We start from the raw sequence: 19,453 nt of genomic DNA on the forward strand, positions 1-19,453 counted from the left end.
CAAATGGTTACCAAATTAACGTCACAAGCTAAAAGTGATTAGCCACTTTTAAATATAAAATCAGTGACTCATCAGGTCTGCTTGCTGAAGAAATAGCTTTCAAGGACTCGAACCTATCTGTAGGGCCTCATAAATACATTTTAGGGATTTAGAAATTATTTTACCATGTGATGTAAGGGATATTAGAAGTGTTTTTAGTTAGAACAGAGAATGATTTTCAAGGAAGGCCATAGTTTGATAAGAGGCGACTGCTGTTTCTATATAATCTGGTTTGACATTGAACTCTATTCAAACACAGTCTCTACAGCCTGCTTGTTGGTAAGGGTTGATGGCTTGAGGACTCTTTCTAGACCTATATGCTTCTATATGCTATTCTGATGATATACTATTAAATAAGATAAAACTAATTAATCATTAAACGGAATTATAATTGCAGACTACGAACTATAGGATAAAGAGCATTGTGATGTTTATAAGAATGAGTAATGGATTAGGTCACATACACTAATTTCTTGTTGGAATAGATGTAAAATGAATGAGTTCATATATTTTGCTATTAATTGTTGAAACAGTGATGTAAGTTAGCCTCCTCATCCTCAAAATATATAATGAAATTGGTTTAATATTGACGTTTCTATTTTTTCGCGAGAGGTTGTTTATTATACTTTTTACGTCTTTCTGTAATGACGGAAGGGACTTACCATGTTTCCAAGGGTTTTCTGGCTCGCAGTATTGTGTGACTAGCTGATCGTCGGCGGGAAATGACACTGTACGTATTTTTTTGTTATTTTTTTCACTAATCTCATTGTCGCATACATTTTGAGCCTTCTCGGTCGGGATCAGTGAGAACGGAGCACATGCGGTGTCTTTATCAGGATCGGCAGACATATCTATCACGTAAACTATTGTCACATATCACTGCGAACGACCACATTAGCAAAAGATACACTCGTTACACACACACAACATATAAGATTTGTTATTACGAACACATTCTGTTGAGATCGATATAAGGACCACCCTTTGTGCATCACCTCGTTAATAGACCGGCCATAACGCGCTTTTTATTTCGTAATATCATACGGTTCAGTTTTTTTTTTGTTACAATTTTTCTCAATCGCTCGTCTTGAATCAAAACATTCTGCACCTTTCATACATCGTTTGCCATATTGGATCAGAGAACGAGACAAAAGGGGAGTTTACATTATACTCCGCTAGAGGGAGACGAGAGCGTGAAAAAAATTTCCATTAGAAAAATTGTATGCCATCTATTGTCGAATAGAAGTAGTTTTTTAAATCGAAAATAAGTGAATTTACTACATTTTTGTTTTTTTTGTCCCTAAGGAGACTTCATTATGTGAAGCATTTCATTGAATGATAAAACAGCGTACTATGCGTTCCTATTACTGGAACAGACAGAATTAGCGAAATTCGTGTAGTGCTTATTACGAGACTACTACAAAAAAAATTAGACCTACAATGAATTGCGGCTATGAAGAAAAGTCGCGTTGCATATGGAACAAACATAGAATACCACGTACAGTGTTTTTTTTTATTTATTGCTTCTATGGTTGGATGAGCTCACAGCGCACCTGGTGTTAAGTGGTTACTGGAACCCATAGACATCCACAACGTAAATGCGCCACCCACCTTGAGATATAAGTTCTAAGGTCTCAAGTATGTTACAACGGCTGCCCCACCCTTCAAACCGAAACGCATTACTGCTTCACGGCAGAAATATTGGCGTTATTGGTCCTTTTTGTTACTAAACTTTTTCGTAGACAACCCCGCGATATTTTTTTTGGTTGTCAATAACTCTGACAGACACCAAAGAAAGACACAAAGCATAGATTATACACTTAATATATTAGAGATAGATGCGCAACTCTCATTTTTATTTTTGCTTTAGTTAAAGCCCGGTCCAGCAGGCGTCGCTACGGTCGATTATTAGTCTCCCTACCCCCCACCAGGTGGCTTTTTTAGTAATTTTAATATTTTTAATAACTCTCTTTATGAAAAAATCTTATCGTTTAGAATCGCTGAAATTCCCGGTAGTACTTATGAGATATTAAGGAATGTTTGATTGTGTTCAGCATTCTAATCGATAAGATCTTTTCATACAGAGAGAAAACAGTTTTTTAAAATAAAAAGCTGTAATTCTCTGTAAGCTATTTAATTTCCCTATATTACAAACACTTTTCTGTTAAAAGATTGTATGAACGTACAATTGTATAAAATTTCGAATAACAATAACTCCTCTAGATTAATCCTACTAGCGTACTTATTAACATTAAATCGAAAGTTATCTAAAAGTTAATTAAGTCTAGATAATCAAATCATTCAATGTCAATTAAGTCATTTGTGCGAAATATAAACATGTCAGCTTTCCATTACAAACATAGTAGACAATTTGAATTAAATTTAATAAATTTGTTTCTTAACGATAGCAGTTCTTGCTTAAAGTTGATCGTGACAGATCATGACCTTGTATGAAAATATTACATCTATAAACACTACCTATGCTTCGTCATACAATAATTGTCATTTAAACTAGCATTGTAGAGATAATACACACACTAAAGTGAATACTAAATTATTCTTAGCATTCTTATAAACATTTAGAAATTTAAGGAACGATTAACCCACAATCATGTTCATAACATGTGACATTTTGTTCTGCACAAACGTTTTGTTACACGATTTGAAAAACAAAAAAAAACAAAAAATGTTTAAAAAATGTAATGATGATTTAAAGTACTCTTAAATATTGATAGTTTGTACTTAATGACGCTTATAGTAATCTTAGACATGATTACAAGTTATACTTTTATTCCCTATCTAAATTATTTCTATTCTGACATTTCTGATGCTTTAGCTTTGGTAATACTAGATGAAACAAACAGCAGATTGAAAGAAAATCATCTTAAAGTTAATTACATTCATTACAAACCATTAGTTTGCATTTTGTTACAAAAGAAACTGATGTTCGTTACATGCAAATGAATTATAAATATACACATCCAAACATAAAATGTAAATTTATCTTTTAATCCAAATTAAATGTACATTAATATTACATCTAAATAATAGAAAGGGTTTCGAAAATTTTTATTGCCCTCAACAGCAAACGAGCACGCAACCCGGCTCATGATAAGTGGTCACCAGTGCTTATAAACTTCAGCAGTGCCATAGGGGTTGCTGTCTATCACTTAAGTTTTAATAAATTATTAATATACTCAATCACAAGCATATTGATTTCACATAATGAAAATGTAAGAAACATAATCATGTTTGGGCATTTTCATTTATATCTGCTCATACAGAAAAGACAACTTAGCAAATATATTCCACAGTAAATCTAAATAATTGCAAATAATGCTTTTGAAGACTGCTGACTTTTGATCATTAATTAAAATCATCTTCTCGTAGAATGTACAAAAGGTTATTTACAAAAATTTATATCAGTATTTTCATATATTACTAACTTACTAATTACAACTATTCAAACATAATACTATAACTATAAGAACTAAACAACCTATTTTAAAACAAAATTGGCATCAATCTAGTTCTTATGAACTATTTCAATTATTAATTTATAAATTATAAACATATTTAAAAAAAATTAAGATCCTTGAGAGTTCACGTTCCTTGCTGAATCAGTTTCTCTTCTGAAACGGAGAAACAATGTATCTTAAGTATGTAACAAATATTGAAAAAATACGACCATGAAAAATTTTGTGTTAATGTAATCATACTTACAAATTAATATATTACATAACACGTTCTGGTTCAAATATAGTGCATCAATCTTTTCATGTTTCAGACATTTTAGTGCTCCTTATAATTTTTCCATAAAATTTTGTCATAATCAAACCTTTGTCTACAAAAATAAAAACATTATTTTATATTGGGTAGAAGGATGAACGTGGTCACAGGCCACTTGGTGTAACTTGGTTATCAAACACCAGGAAACAAAACGTGAATGCCATCATCTAACTTTGGATGTGAGATCAATTGTGCTGTATTTTATTTAAACAGGAAATCATGACTGATTGATCATTCCAAAAAACTAGTTCGGGCCCACTTGACAATAAGCATATAATACGCTGAGTTGCAAAACATAAATACTGCCACCCACTCGGGACAATTTTATTATCTGAGGTGTGTGTGTGATAGTACGAGACTTAATACCGACTGTTTTGATCAAAACTTAACATATATGATAGCTAGGCAGCAGAAATAGGAAGGACCATTAGTTGGTGCTAATTCATTTAATTATATTATGAATAATAATTCTGTTAGCAAATAATATACCGGAAAAATAGTGTAAACTCACCGTTATCAAGGCATCCGAAATAGCATTTCATTTTCGATCTTGAGGCATGCTGATTTTTAATAATAAACTTTCTGAAATGAAAATAGTTACACTGGCTTACGAAACGCTAACGAAGAAAAAAGTATTGGAGCCAAGTTATGTCTAAAGAGAATTCAAAACAGAGTTTCTCAATGTCTAATCGTCTAATATTCTCACAAAGCTAAAAGTTGCTCTAAATTAATACTACAACGTAAAATAACTCAAAACAAAACCAAAAAAAAACGATTTAAAAAATTAAAGCGTTATGTACGACATTTTGAAAACTTTTTTTTTTTTTTGAGATTGTTTTATTGGCCCTGGAGTTTTGAAAACTTCAAAGCAGTGTTTCCACTTACGTTTTTTTTACCACATTTTACCCTAGTTTCTTTTGAATTTATCCCTAAAATTTCCTAAACAACTTTCATAAATCCTTTATATAGAAAGCATAAATAAAATACAGAAAATAAACCACAGCATATTATTTAATGTAGGTATATATAATCTAAACGCCCCCAGAAGATCATAGATCTATAGGATTAGAATTTTCAAGGAAGTCGACGCATTGCTTTTATATTCTTTTGCTGCACGCAACCTAACACTGTTCGGTTCTAAAATTAAGCAATTGTTTGCTGGCATTCCCAACTTTCTATGAAGCAAGTCGTTCAGGGTTTCGTTAGAAAGCCTGTTTCTTTTGTCAGTTTTTACATTTGAGAACACTGAATAATCTTTCTACCTCAGTCTTTGAAGAAGGAACTGCTAGCAAAAGCGAAATGACAATTACAAGGTTTTCGTAAATGAAATTACCATGATAATCTTTCATGGTACATGAAGTACCTGTATATTACAATACAAGTAAGTTCTGGTGACATCAACGAAAATAGGTAAATAAAAATTTGGCGGATTATACTTATTGGGATTCTGGGGAATCCCTAAGAAAAAAGCAGTGGCTTAATCTATGATTTACTTTACTAGAGGGTTACTGTTGAATCAAACCTTCTTTATAGTTTTTATACACAACTCTGTTTTATTCTTTTACTTGTCAACTCGACTTAATGTCATTCTCTCCATAAAATAAAATGTTCATTGTTTTACTTTAATTATCGTTTATTTTAAAATTCACAACAGTTACTAGTATAGGCTTTGCTTTTTACCCCGAAATATCCTAAATCCTGGTATTTTTTAAATTGTCTTTATCATCCAAAATATCAGCTATTTTTCCCTAAAAAAGGGAGAATTCCCTAAAAGTGGAAGCACTGCTTCAAAGTACGCTAACATTTTTTATTGAGTCAGAACTCGTATCTGCCATCTAGTGAGTTTATTAGTTCATTAAGGCCAAAACGTTTCAAAAATGACCTCGCCGGTTCCTAAAGATGACGCTAGTTGAATGTTCTTTTCCTTTGTATGGGAGTTGCACCCCCCTGACACAAAGTATAGAGGGCTCACGGTTAAAAAGATCACAAATTAGACTAACTTTATTCTTATATATCGAGCGATGAAAGACTGTTTGGTTAAAGCCAAATTTTTACAACTTTAAAGGATATCCTTTTAAAATTTAAATTTTGGAGAAAATATCATAACAAAAACACTTCTTCAGCTATTCGAATGGAGTAAACTTAATTGAAGTTCAATTAAAAACATCGGACTGTTGGTGCTGATACCAAATAAAACGGACCTTTAATTACAAAGATAAATGTCGCGTGTTAACCGAAATGTCACCTAAGCCAAATAGCCTTTCACTCGTCAATATCTTATACCTTTAAACGAGCAATTCTTGTATATATATATTATATTATTATATATAATCTGAATCTCGGAAACGGCTCCAACGATTTTCATAAAATTTAGTATACAGGGGATTTCGGGGGCGATAAATCTACGATTTATTTTCAGAAAATATTGTTTTATTCGTGTTTTCAATAATCAACTTTATCGATAATCAACTTATGACTCTTCCTGACATCTATTGGCGAATATTAATACTATTTTTCATAATCGAGAGCAAGACACAATAACACTAAAGTTATTTCAGCAGATGGCGTTGTGAAGTCACCCGAAGCGAATGAGTGTTTGGTTTAAGGTTAGACCAAGAAAATGAATTATTTATATTATTTGTGTCTTTTTAACTCACGTGGTCACTTAAAAATGCCTAAAGGATCTTGGAATATTTCATCATTTTATCAATATGTAATTCGTATTTAAATAATATTATTTCTAAAAAAACACAATTTATCAAAAAAAAAAACCGTGCAAAGCTCGGTCATCGTCTGGTATATTTTAATCTGTACAGAATTACGTATTCATTACACGATAATGAGTCGGCGACAATGAAATGAAACAAAAAGACGTATATTTTAAATCTTTAATAATTTTCTTAAAAAAAAACCGTTTTTAATAAAATATTTATACTCGTACATATAACAATATAAAAACACGTACCTACGTAAATTGGTTATTTACTTAAAGCATTAATATTTATTTGGTCTTAAAAAATATACACAAAAAAATACATAATTATATATCGACGCTTGAAAGGCAAACGTGACTAAGCGACAATAACTGCTTTTTACATAAATGATAGGCAATAACCATATTCGATGAGCAAAAAATATATATTTCTACGTCTATTAAAATCATTTCAATCCTACAGCTAGATTCGTTAAAATATAATGTTTTTCATGTATTTCAACTTTAAATTAGTCTACTGTAAAGTTCACGCATTGTCGCTTAGTCACGTTTGCCTTTCAAGCGTCGATATATACAACTTTTTTTCTATATGGCTTCAATCTGTCAGTATACATAATGTTTGGAGGTTTGTTTGAATTTTGGTCGACTTTAAGGAGGGTACAATTGAAAAATCGCTCTCACTCTGCGAATTAAAGATGGCGTCACTGTAGCAAAATTCCTAAATATGAAATAAGTGCGGAATTATCTTTCTAATAACTCCGCTTATTAATTGATACAGCAATTATCATATATTCCGCATAAAAAAATTTGAAAATTGTCGTGATATGAACATAATACGCGAAGACATGATAAACGTCTAAGCAAAAAAGGGTTTTTACTGGTGGGGGGGAGCGACTTGTGAATCCGCTCCAGTAGGTATCACCGACCTGCCTATTTCTGCCGCGAAGCAGTAACGCGTTTCGGTTTGAAGGGCGTGGCTACCGTTGTACTGTAAAAACTGAGACCTTAGAACTATTATCTCATATTATCTCAATTTGAGTTAACTTTTACGCTATAGAGAACGTTAAAAAACTCTCACTAAGCTCACTGATGTCGCGATCTTACTCCGATTTCGAACTTCTCTTATTGCGCCCTCCACTCTTGAACTATTTTACTACCCTCGTATAATTATGTAGTGTGACAACGATGTTTTAAAAAATGTCACCTTTCGGATCGACCTATTAATGTCGGTCAACGTTACTGGCACATAATTTTAATTTGGCAAATTTACTAAACAAGATTTCTCTTTAACAACTCCATCCAGACTGTTGAAGACTTACGCAATTTTAAACTGGCCTCTACAACCGATATCAATAAAGAAAGGGGGCGTGTACTTATGTACGCGCGTAAGAAGTTATACTTTATTTTTATTAAATTTATTTCTTTTTATTTATTTAAATTTTAATCAATTTGAAATAAATCGATTAAACAACATCCTCAAACACGCATATTGGACATCCCTTTTCTTAACATCGTATAAATTCGGTAATTCTCGGTACGGTTCGGAAAGTTCACCTGCGGCTATATTCAGACTCGCCAAGTTACGTCGGTCGTATTGTAATGAGCGATTTAGTTGGCAACTTCATTCTGTTAATTTTGTGTCACGGTGCGCGCGCATCGTAAAATTTCACTCTCATAAATTTTTCATAACGCGCCTAAAGAAGTATAACTTGAATAACACCGATTACTTAAATACTTATCGCATAGAATAACGGATCCTAATATTCAGTTACGTAAATGGAAAAAAAACACAAATTGTCAAAAAAGACGTCCTATAAGGACGCCATTCATTTTTGAAAAATTACAGTAAACTATTAAGTTTGGAGGGTACAAGTACATTTTTTTTCCTACCTATACTGATAGCCTTGAGAGGCTATTTCAGCTTCTCCTTGACGTGTAGGTGAGCTCACGGGGCTCGAACCGGTAGTGTTGCTAACACTGGCCCTAGCAAGAGCAGTGCTTCGCAGAATCTACCACCGGATCGGAAACGCGACCCACTGAAAAGATCCGGCGAGAAACTCAGTGGGCTAGGAAGTAAGGAGCACCATCTTTGTGTATTAAAAAGTGTCCGCTGAAAGGAAGGTGGCGCCACTGTAGGGGAAAGGGGGAAGGGGAAAGATTTTAAAAAGCAGCACGCCATAAACTATTAGAGTAGGATACTAAATTAAGAAGGAAAGAAACATTTCCTACGTAAACAGTAATAAAAAGAAATAGTTGAGAATTTATTTTACTGGTTTATTTTTTTACTCGTGGTAGAACCTCTTGTGAGTCCGCGCGCGTGGGTTCCACCACCCTGCCTGTTTCTGCCGTGAAGCAGTGATGCGTTTCGGTTTGAAGGGTGGCGCAGCCGTTGTAACTATACTTGAGACCTTAGAATTTATATCTCAAGGTGGGTGGCGCATTTACGTTGTGGATGTCTATGGGCGCCAGTAAGCACTTAGCACGAGGTGGGCTGTGAGCTCGTCCACCCATCTAAGCAATAAAAAAAATAAAATTAACTCCGAATATTTTTGAACTACACAAGTCACGAAAAATATTAAATTTTTCAACTTCGCTCTGTTTAAAACTGCTATATCCACATCATTTCCACTTCCTACACTAGCGCTACTTCGGTGAGTCTTCCAATAACAACTAGCTGTTTACAGGCGGACAGTTTATCAACTAGTCCCATATACAAGACGGTCCTTACTTCTACCCTCCATACTATTAAGAAGGCTTTAACGTACGCCATTTTGTTCAATATTTGACCGCCAAAATTACTGTCAAAGTTATCAAATGTTTTTTTGGTTTTTGTTTTGAAACAGGGATCTATGAACACGGGGCATAGAACCGGCTTAAGTGACTGGTATTGCGACGGGTACTGATCCTACCTAAGCGAGTTAGGCGGTTATGCGTTGGTACAGTCGTTCTAAGAATACGACCTTATATCTCAAGGCGGTATTCACACTGTAATTTTCAATAGATTGAAGATATGTGTGCTTAGTGCGAGTTTTTTAACGTTTTCGATAGCGTCAAAGTTAACTCAAATTTGTATGGAGTTGGAACAGCGCCCCTAGCTACAAAAAACTCACACTAAGCACACCGTATCCAGATTAACCCGACGATAATTTAAGTACGAATTATTTTATTGATAAAATTTCGCTCAAGTTTTAAGTGAGGAATTTAGACGGTTCAATTAAAAGTGGAAGAGGATTATTTATATGTCTACATGATATAAGTGGAAGACCAAAAGTATTGATGGATTTAATGTGGCAACACAATCTCAGCAGACGCTAGTACTAACTAGAGTCATTCCACTGAAAACTTAGAATGTGGGCGTTAATGATTTTTTTAAAAAATCTTCGATCAGTGAGGAATTATAGACTTCGATAACCCAGGAACTAGCTGAATCGCCGAACCAAATAGACGGCATTATTTCCGAAGCCGTTTACTGGATTACATTACGTCACGAGCGTGACGTCATAAAGGCCTCGGTCTCACTCGCACGCGAGGCTGCTTCACGGCAAAAATAGGCGACCGGTTGCACTTAGATCGCGCGCACTTATGCTAGTAACGTTTTTATCACACCCGCTTTTATCGTTCACATCACTCCTATTTAACTATAAAAAGGTCAGTACACTCGACGTCTTCTTTTAAGCGACGGACGCTTCTTACCAGAACGACAGAAAGCATTCGATTTCAGCTTTATTAAAGAATAAACGAATATTTACACCTGTGCCTTAAACTAACTTTTGCACGTTTTAATCAAACTGACAGCTGTCAAATATGACACGTACGTCAACGTCAGACGTCAAATACGCTTTGCGTTTGGCGGCAATTTCGAATCACCTTCACTCGTATCGGTCGTACATTAGAACCCTAAAAACACTGTTTGTTCCCTAGGCAGAGAGAGATACGTATAAACTTTGATCTCATACCACGTATTTAAATACTAAATTGTGATTATCGTTCGAAATCGTGTAATTATAATCACATATGACTTTTCCTCAGGGCTTCTCCGTTTTGATTTTCAAATCCAAAACGTTATCTGGAAATGGAAGATCATAAAATTATTAATCGTGTACATCCTATATTATTAGTTATAAATGTGAGAGTGTGTTTGTTTGTCCTTCTATCGCGTCAGAATGAAGCAACAGACTGATATCGAGGGACTAAAAGATTATTTGGTTTAAGCCACATTTTTGCAACTTTACAACAGAGCCATTTAAAGATTAAAATTTGGTAATAATATCATAACAAAAAAAAAAACACTTCTTCAGCTGTTTTATTTTGGTAAATATAATTGATGTTCAATTAAAAACATCGGACTGTTGATGCTGATACCGAATAAAACGGACCTTTAATTACAAAGATAAATGTCGCGTGTTAACCGAAATATTGCTCAAACCAAATATAGCCTTTAACCGCTTTTATGTTTATAAAAAACTAGCGGCCCGCTCCGGCTCCGCTCGGGTCTTTAACAAATAATTTCAACGACATTTGACGTTGTTTTATTTTTTTTTTAATGAAAGAACACTTATTGCAGCAACTATAATAGTTAGAGATACGCTGTCGCGACACTTTTTGTAAATAGTAATGTGTTCTACAAAGGCATAGTACATTATTTTATTCTATCATCAATAGTTTTCGCAGGGCACGCGATGTAAAGAATATTTTAGGTAATTTTTTTACACCTTGGGTTACATTATTGGAGTTTTAGTAAGGATCCCTAATATTTTTCAAAAAAGTATTTATAGCCTATGTCACTTGGGAATAGTGTAGCTTCAAAACAGTGAAAGAATTTTTCAAATCAGTTCAGTAGTTTCGGAGTCTATTCAATACAAACAAACAAACAAATCTTTCCTCTTTATAATATTAATAATAAGTATAGATTATAATATTAGTATAGAAGTATAGAAAAAAGTTAACGTACCCTCACTATCGCAGTACACGATCCGTCTGGGCGCAGTCTGCTTCCGACCGTGGCCCCGGCGGCCGTCTTTCACCGACAAATTGAGCACGCCCTCGTATTTGCTTTCGTTAATGTAGAACGTCTGGGCGCAGATCTTTTTGACGTCATTGCACCCGAACAGGCGATCGACGCTGCGGTCCACCAGCCGGTCCAGTCGCAGCTCGAAAACGTCGTCCTTCGCGAGGTTGCTGCGGTCGCTAGAATATTCGGTGCGCGGAGACGAGGAACGAGATTTCGCGGGAGATTCGTGCGGATTCTGGACCGGATTCTGTATCGACGGAATCGCGGAGCTGTCAGAACGCTCGCTTAGTGCCTGGGAAGGACATATGAACAATCATTTATTCCGCGAAATCGGTGAAACTATAAAAAAATCTACAAATCACAGCTCCCAGTCCACTCGGTGTTAAGTGGTTACTGGCGCCCAGACATCTAAAACGTTAATGCAGCTGCCCCACCCTTCAAACGGAAACGCATTATTGCTTCACGGCATAAATAGGCGGTGTGGTGGTACATAACCGCGCGGACTCACAAGAGGTCCTACCACCAGTAAGTAGTTTTGAGTTGATCGTTGCATTTTATCAGTTACTTTTTCTGGCTACCTAATGACCAATAGCTCTTAGGCGCTATTTTAGCTTCACCTTCTACGTCAGCCTGAGACGAACTGCTAACACTGGCCCTTGCAAGACCAGAGATTCGCTCAATCTACCACTGGATCGAAATCTCGACTCACTGAGAAGATCCGGCGAGGAGTTCAGTGGGTTGCGTCTATGAGTTAAGTTGCGCGTCGAACTCTTGGTCACTCGAATATTAGTTACCCAGTGTGCTCCCAACAGGTCTTACATCCACACCTTCCATGGAAGTCCTTGAAGAGATTTATGTAAAGCCTCCCCAAAGACTCTGTGGTGGTAGCCATCAGAAAACACAAGATATTTGACAGATGCCTGAATCTCGCTCACGACATTATCAAGATTAGCTCGCATATATACAAGTTCCGAACAACAACATTAGGACCACCAGTCTATTAAGCAATTTATTTTTTTGGCTTAGATGGACAAGCTCACAGCCCACCTGGTGTTCAATGGTTACTGGAGCCCATAGATATCTACAACGTAAATGCACCACCCACGTTGAGATATGATTTCTAAGGTCTCAGTATAGTTACAAAGGCTGCCCCACTCTTCAAACCTAAACGCATTACTGCTTCACGGCAGAAAATAGGCAGGGCGTGGTACCTACCCGTGCGGACTCTCAAGAGGTCCTAACACCAGTAAAACCCCGCTAATATAACACCTCGGATGGAAGATCTTCCCTCCGTCGTTAAAATCCTAGAACTGCTTTACGCACCTGCACTAAGTACGCCCGGAGAGCCACGCACTGCTCCCTGATCGAGTCCCGCTGCGCGACCAGACTCCGCCTTTCGGATAAAGCGTCTCGTCTACAAGCGCGCACCGCCCTGAGCTCGCGCGTCAAACGCCTTAAATTTTCAACGCTTCGACGTCTACTGTTCTGTGATGCTAGCTGCAATACGTTTTAATTCATAGACTTACTTATACACTTACTGGTGGTAGGACCTCTTGTGAGTCCGCACGGGTAGGTACTACCGCCCTGCCTATTTGTGCCGTAAAGCAGTAATGCGTTTCGGTTTGAAGGGTGGGGCAGCCGTTGTAACTATACTGAGACCTTAGAACTTATATCTCAAGGTGGGTGGCGCATTTACGTTGCAGATGTCTATGGGCCCCAGTAATCACTTAACACCAGGTAGGCTATGAGCTCGTCCATCCATCTATGCAATAAAAAATAAATAAATAAAATGACGGGTGTGAACGACCTCCCGATCTACCTACGGGAAAGTCGTCACCAGTGTGCTTAGCTTCTCTTCGTTTGCCGCTAGGGGCGCTGTTTCAACTCCATACAATTTTGAGTTAACTTTTACGCTATCGAGAACGTTAAAAAACTCACACTAAGCATACTGAACCTGTGGAACTCACAACTTAGATTGTTAAATTGTATTATTTTTTTTTAGCTTAAATTGGTGGACGAGCTCACGACCCAGCTTGTGTTAAATGGTTACTGGAGCCCATAGACATCTACAACATAATTAGCGCCACCCACCTTGAGGTATAAGCAAGGACGTCTTAAACTAGGCTGGGGCCCTTGGGCACATAAGAATTTGAGGCCCTTTTGGAAAATATAAAGGGCGAATTTTCGAACATTTTCTGAGTATGACCATTTAAAAGGTACTCAATAACAGTATGATATAATATGTCATTAATGCTATCAGAATGCTGATGGTTTTTTGGTTACGATTTAATTTGCGTAATCACTGGTGGTAGGACCTCTTGGGAGTCCGCACGGGTAGGTACCACCACCCCGCCTATTTCCGCCGTGAAGCAGTAATGCGTTTCGGTTCGAAGGGTGGGGTAGCCGTTGTAACTATACTGAGACCTTAGAACTTGTATCTCAAGGTGGGTGGCGCATTTACGTTGTAGATGTCTATGGGCTCCAGTAACCACTTAACATCAGGTGGGCTGTGAGCTCGTCCATCCATCCATCTAAGCAATAATAAAAAAATAAAAAAAAAAGATTACGATAACGGCTTTCAAACTAATTTCATCAATATACCCTAAAATTATTACCTACTGTGGTAAAACGTGGAGACATCGATTGCATTTTCTTATCAGCTTTAAATAAAATACTTTTGCGATTTTGTAGTGCTTACAGTTCTTTCGTCCTTTTTTATTTCTCTATCTTATTCTAATAGCTTCCAGCGCCTTTTTTTTAATTTACCCGGTTGCTATTGTAGCGCCACCCTTATTTAGCAGATTTTAACGGACACTTTTTACACATAGAGACGATCCTCATTACCTCTACCCTCCATGTTAGTACAGTAGGAATAGGCGCAGTCATTGATATAATGGCGTAGTATATGCCTTGGAAATACCTTCTGATAAGATTACTGATTTGTGAAAAAGTGTAATGTGCCCGACAAAAATGTTTTAAGAATAAATGTGTGAGAGAAATTGTCGATCCTTCGGGGCCCCCTGAGAATGGGGGCCCGGGGCACGGGCACCGTGTGCCCTTATGGAGAAGACGGTATTGGGTATAAGCTCCAAAATCTCAGTTTTTACTGCACAACGGTTGCCCCACCCTTCAAACCGAAACGCATTACTGCTTCACAACAGAAATAAGCAGGGTGGTGGTACCCACCCGCGCGGACTCACAACAGGTCTTACCACCAGTAATTACGCAAATTATAATTTTGCGGGTTTCATTTTTATTACACGATGTTATTCCTTCACCGTGGAAGTCGATCGTGAACATTTGTATAGTACGTATTTCATTAGAAAAATTGGTACCCGCCTGAGATTCGAACACCGGTGCATCGCTCAACACGAATGCACCGGACGTCTTATCTGTTAGGCCACGACGACTTCAATAGTGTACAATAGATTAATGCGGTGTTCAATTTCTTGGCATAAAGTCCAGATCGTTTTAGTTTTTTTTTTGCTAAAGCGTGTGGACGAATCCCATAGACAGTCAGGAGCGTATATGCCGCCACCACTCTGAGACACGACTTTTTAAGTTTTCAATCAAACGGCTGCCCGTCTTTCAAACTGAAACGCGTTACTGCTTCTCGGCAGAAATACGCGGGGCAGTGGTACCCGTGCGAGCTCACAAGACGTCCTACCACCAGTAAATTAGTCGATGCATTAATAAATCAATTCTTCTCGTTCTCTCGTTCCCTCACCGCTGAGGAACGTGACCACACGTGACTTTTCTCCATGTGTTCGGCCATGGGAAGCATGGATCCCATTATATAGACTACCAGCAACCGCTTTCCTAACCAGATCAGACCATCTGGGTGGTAATTCTGACCCAAAATTATGAACTTCTCTAATTCATGTCTGGGAGACCGCAATCATCTCTTAGAAAAGCCCTGGTCATCGTTCTCGTCGAACCCGTCGCTTGCGACGAAGGGCTCGGCGAGTAAATTAACCCACAGACAAGCCCACTGAGTTCCTCGCCGGATTTTTTGACAATTCGCTGGTAGATTCTGCGAAGCACTACTCTTGTTAGGGCTAGTGTTAGCAACGTCGTTAGGTTTAAGCCCCGTGAGCTCGCCTCGTTCTGTAAATCTAGTATAGGGTTACTAGTCGAGGTTACTAAAATAGGTAGGAAGAAAGAAAAAAAGGAAAGATGTGGCTTAACCGTGCCGATCCGTCAGACGCGCCGTATTCTCCTCTCTCTTCAAAGCCAATAAAAAAATTGTTACCAACATTAGAACAATGTCAATGCAGTCATGAACCGTGAGAGTTGGAAGTCCTGAACAGTCATTCTTGCTCGGTGGCGGTTCTGTGAAATATCTCACGGCTCGACCGGCGAGTACTGTGGGAATCGATCTAAGAGTGTCATGTGACAGCGAACCGCAGACTTTGATATTGAATTACGAACATATTATTAAATACCGAATGTAGGTTTGATTACAAATTATTAGACCCTTTGAGCGCGAGCCGTCGATAGATCGACTCTGTATTAATGCGTATAAAGTGTAGAGCGTCGGAATACCGACTATTGCGCAGTTCGATTATAGGTATTAGGTATAGGCCTGTATGGCCGTGCCTTACCGCGCGCACGTATAACGTTTATGATAAATTAACAACATTTATAAATAACCATTTATTTTGCTGGGAATTTATAATGTTTTTCTTTTAAGTTAAATAATTTTATAAGGTTTTTTGTTTATGTAATAAAAGCTCAGCACTAACAGAGTTAAAACACTTTTACGATTTAATCTAGCGCTTTTTTTCTTCTTTTCGTTGTTGTTATTATATTTTTACTTCGAATTTTCGAAAATTATATTATTCGCAAAATTATAATTCGCGTAATTACTGGCGGTAGGAAGTCTTGTAGGTCGGCGCGGGTAGGCACCACCGCCCTGCCTATTTCTGCCGTGAAGCAGTAATGCGTTTCGGTTTGAAAGACGGGGCAGCCGTTTGATTGTAAAGCAAGACTTAAAAGCAGCCGTTAAGTAAGACTTAAAAAGTCATGTCTCAAGGTGATGGCGGCATATACGCTCCTGACTGTCTATGAGATTTGAACACACGCTTTAGCAAAAAAAAAAAAAAAAACGATCTGGGACTTTATGCCAAGAAATTGAACACCGCATTAATCTAGTGTACACTACACTACTGTACATTGTATTTGCACTACTGTACATTGTATTTACACTACTGTACATTGTATTTACACTACTGTACCATGGGATATCTTCGTTAAAGGTATACGAATTTCGGTTACTGCATTTAGCTGTTCTTGTTTTGAATGGTTTCCAGAACCCGATGTACTGGTGTACTGGTGATGATGGTGATGGTGTAAGATGTACTGGTGGTAGGACCTCTTGTGAGTCCGCGCGGGTGGGTACCACCACCCTGCCTATTTCTGCCGTGAAACAGTAATGCGTTTCGGTTTGAAGAGTGGGGCAGCCGTTGTTACTATACTTGAGACCTTAGAACTTATTCTCAAGGTGGGTGGCGCATTTACGCTGTGGATGTCTATGGGCTCCAGGAACCACTTAACATCAGGTGGGCTGTGAGATCGTCCACCCATCTAAGCAATAAAAAAAATACCCATAATCTCTAAGCAGTTGGATTGGAGGAGACATAATCATATGACACTATTAGTACTTTAACCTCATCTCCGAGTATCCCTAGGGCATACTTTGAGAGCATACATTTAGCACTCCTTACATTTCTACTTATTACTCTATCTCTCTACTCTACTTATTTATCTTACATTTAGCATGTTAAGTCTGACACTCTGTCAACGTCAACCTTGTTTGATTACTGTCTGATACAAGATTTGCTACGTAGCAGGAGGTTTTATTTCAGTATACTACATCTACAATCCTCAGTACGAGTAACTGACCAGTTCCTCCCAAACAAAAAAAATTGTAAAAGGTTGACTCATACTCACTCTATTCTTGATCCTTCTTCTTAAACCTTTAAGGAATGCTAAATCGTCTTCACTTAATTTTAGTGAATGAACGCGATCTGCGTACTTGCAAGTCGGTAATTCGACCACCTCTTCCACTGTCATTTCTATGCCTCTAGCTGAAAGTAAGCATATTAGGCTTAGAGAATGACCAAGATTGTTGTCGTACAGATGTACAGTACTAGAAATTCGGTTCATATCATTCTAAGTAAGTGTAACACTGACATTACTACATTTAGCATGAATTATAAATTTGAACCATCACATTGAGAAAAGTAGGCAGTCTCATTTTATAACACAGCATCAGACTCCCCTGAAAACTGTTTCACAGTAGAAATGGAGGACAGGGTCATATCTATATTCACCTACCACCAATCTAGTTGCTATTGCTTTGATGTTACCCTTACGAGGACAAATCTATTTATTTAATTAATTCATTGATCATCACCAACAAAGTAATCACCAATTTAGAACATTGATAAATCTACGAGAAATTTGTGATAAATTTTGCCTATTTATAGGCACAAACAGCATATATATAATATAAGAATAAATTACAGTAATAGAATTTCACTTGAGTAACAAAGTTGTAAAAACTGCACTTAATTAGAGAGAAATTTTGTAAATAAAACTTACTATATTTGATATGATTTTATTTAGTTCGGAAATAATCTATGCCAAATTTTCCTGTAGACAATTATGAAAAGTAGATGTAGAGTATAGAATAGAATTGCTTAATTGTCTCATGTTTGCTGTCATACACTCATTCTTCCAGGTTGTCTTAATTAACTGTGTGTGCTCTGCTCTCAAACTCCGAAGAAAACTTAATTACCCATTAAGAAAACTTTTCTGAGCAAATGTATTTAAAAGTTTTGTAAATATTAATTTGGGTACGCTCTCGTGAGCGTGGAATTAGTATTAATGTTTTTTATATTAAAATATGTCTTTAATACGTTCCTCGGTGCACGTATTAAATTAAATGAAAATGCGTCATAACAATATTTTGTACCTGTTGAATTCCAAATGATGTTTTATTACGATTTTGGATGTTTTATTTGTGTACTCACCGTCGAGTATTTCCTGGTCTAATTGATATGAGGATGCGTGTTTCGAGTTATCGTCCATTCTTCATATTTAATTTGTTGTTTATTAACGAGTTTAATCCAGTTTTATCGCTTGTTAGTAATTTATTTAAAGGACTTTAGGTTATGTTTTTGACAGCTGATGTCATTTCTAATCAGTGATGTGTTGAGTAGGTACCTAGGTATATCGATAAATGCCTTAAACTGATATCTAATACTTCAGGTGACAACATAGTTATTGCTACTTCGATAAAGCGGCACGACACGGAACCCTCTCATCGTGGCCGCCGTTAACTACATTCCCGATCCTACGGAAAGAATGGATAGCAGTCGACGTCGCCACAAACACGTCATTTCGAATCCTCCCGATCCACTAACGGTGCTTTAGGTACCTCAAGCACCGGTCATCGTTCTCGTCGAACCCGTCGCTTGCGACGAAGGGCTCGACGAGTAAATTAACCCTCAGACACAGCCCACTAAGTTTCTCGCCGGATCTTCTCAGTGGGTCGCGTTTACGATCCGGTGGTAGATTCTGCGAAGCACGGCTCTTGCTAGGGTTCGTCTTAGCAACGTCGTCAGGTTAGAGCCGTTTTATTTGAAGCGTTTTATTGCGTTATAGTGTCTTAAGCCCCCAAACACATTAGCTATAGTGCAATAGTCAGTGTAATTACTTACTATTGATTAACTTTGTGAGTTGCAGACTTAATAAAAACTACTACAACCACTTTCATGTTAATTATCAGAAATTTATCATACCAATAAGCGGCACAGCTGCTGTTTATGAATTGGACCCTATTTGACGTACATAGTTGTCGCAGCATGTTCTTACTTGATTACAAAGTGTGCAAA

General features: G+C 37.2%; 2 protein-coding genes and 1 long non-coding RNA gene across 3 annotated transcripts in view; all 3 read right to left on the reverse strand.

Moving 5' to 3' along the window:
• LOC114241726 (uncharacterized) overlaps positions 1 to 1,184 on the reverse strand; it is a 37,394-nt gene extending 36,210 nt beyond the window's left edge. Inside the window, exon 1 of the mRNA XM_089731383.1 lies at positions 702 to 1,184. Coding sequence (XP_089587509.1) covers positions 702 to 888 — 187 coding nt within the window. The 5' untranslated portion in view covers positions 889 to 1,184. The remainder of the gene's footprint in view (positions 1 to 701) is intronic.
• A 973-nt stretch (positions 1,185 to 2,157) lies between these two features.
• On the reverse strand, positions 2,158 to 4,701 carry LOC149501900 (uncharacterized). The gene is made up of 3 exons (XR_016323733.1): positions 4,340 to 4,701; positions 3,763 to 3,883; positions 2,158 to 3,671 (listed from the first exon to the last, which is right to left on the reverse strand). It is a non-coding gene; the product is annotated as an uncharacterized LOC149501900 (long non-coding RNA).
• Positions 4,702 to 6,703: 2,002 nt separating this feature from the next.
• Positions 6,704 to 18,980, reverse strand: LOC114241812 (uncharacterized). The gene is made up of 5 exons (XM_028172789.2): positions 18,590 to 18,980; positions 17,505 to 17,641; positions 12,876 to 13,049; positions 11,493 to 11,844; positions 6,704 to 10,607 (listed from the first exon to the last, which is right to left on the reverse strand). Exons 1-5 carry the CDS (start codon positions 18,645 to 18,647, stop codon positions 10,567 to 10,569), a joined length of 762 nt encoding a protein of 253 aa, XP_028028590.2. The 5' UTR covers positions 18,648 to 18,980; the 3' UTR covers positions 6,704 to 10,566.
• Positions 18,981 to 19,453: the final 473 nt, after the last annotated feature.

The sequence above is a fragment of the Bombyx mandarina genome, chromosome 11 (genome assembly GCF_030267445.1).
Source record: "Bombyx mandarina strain Sakado chromosome 11, ASM3026744v2".
Lineage (NCBI taxonomy): Eukaryota > Metazoa > Arthropoda > Insecta > Lepidoptera > Bombycidae > Bombyx > Bombyx mandarina.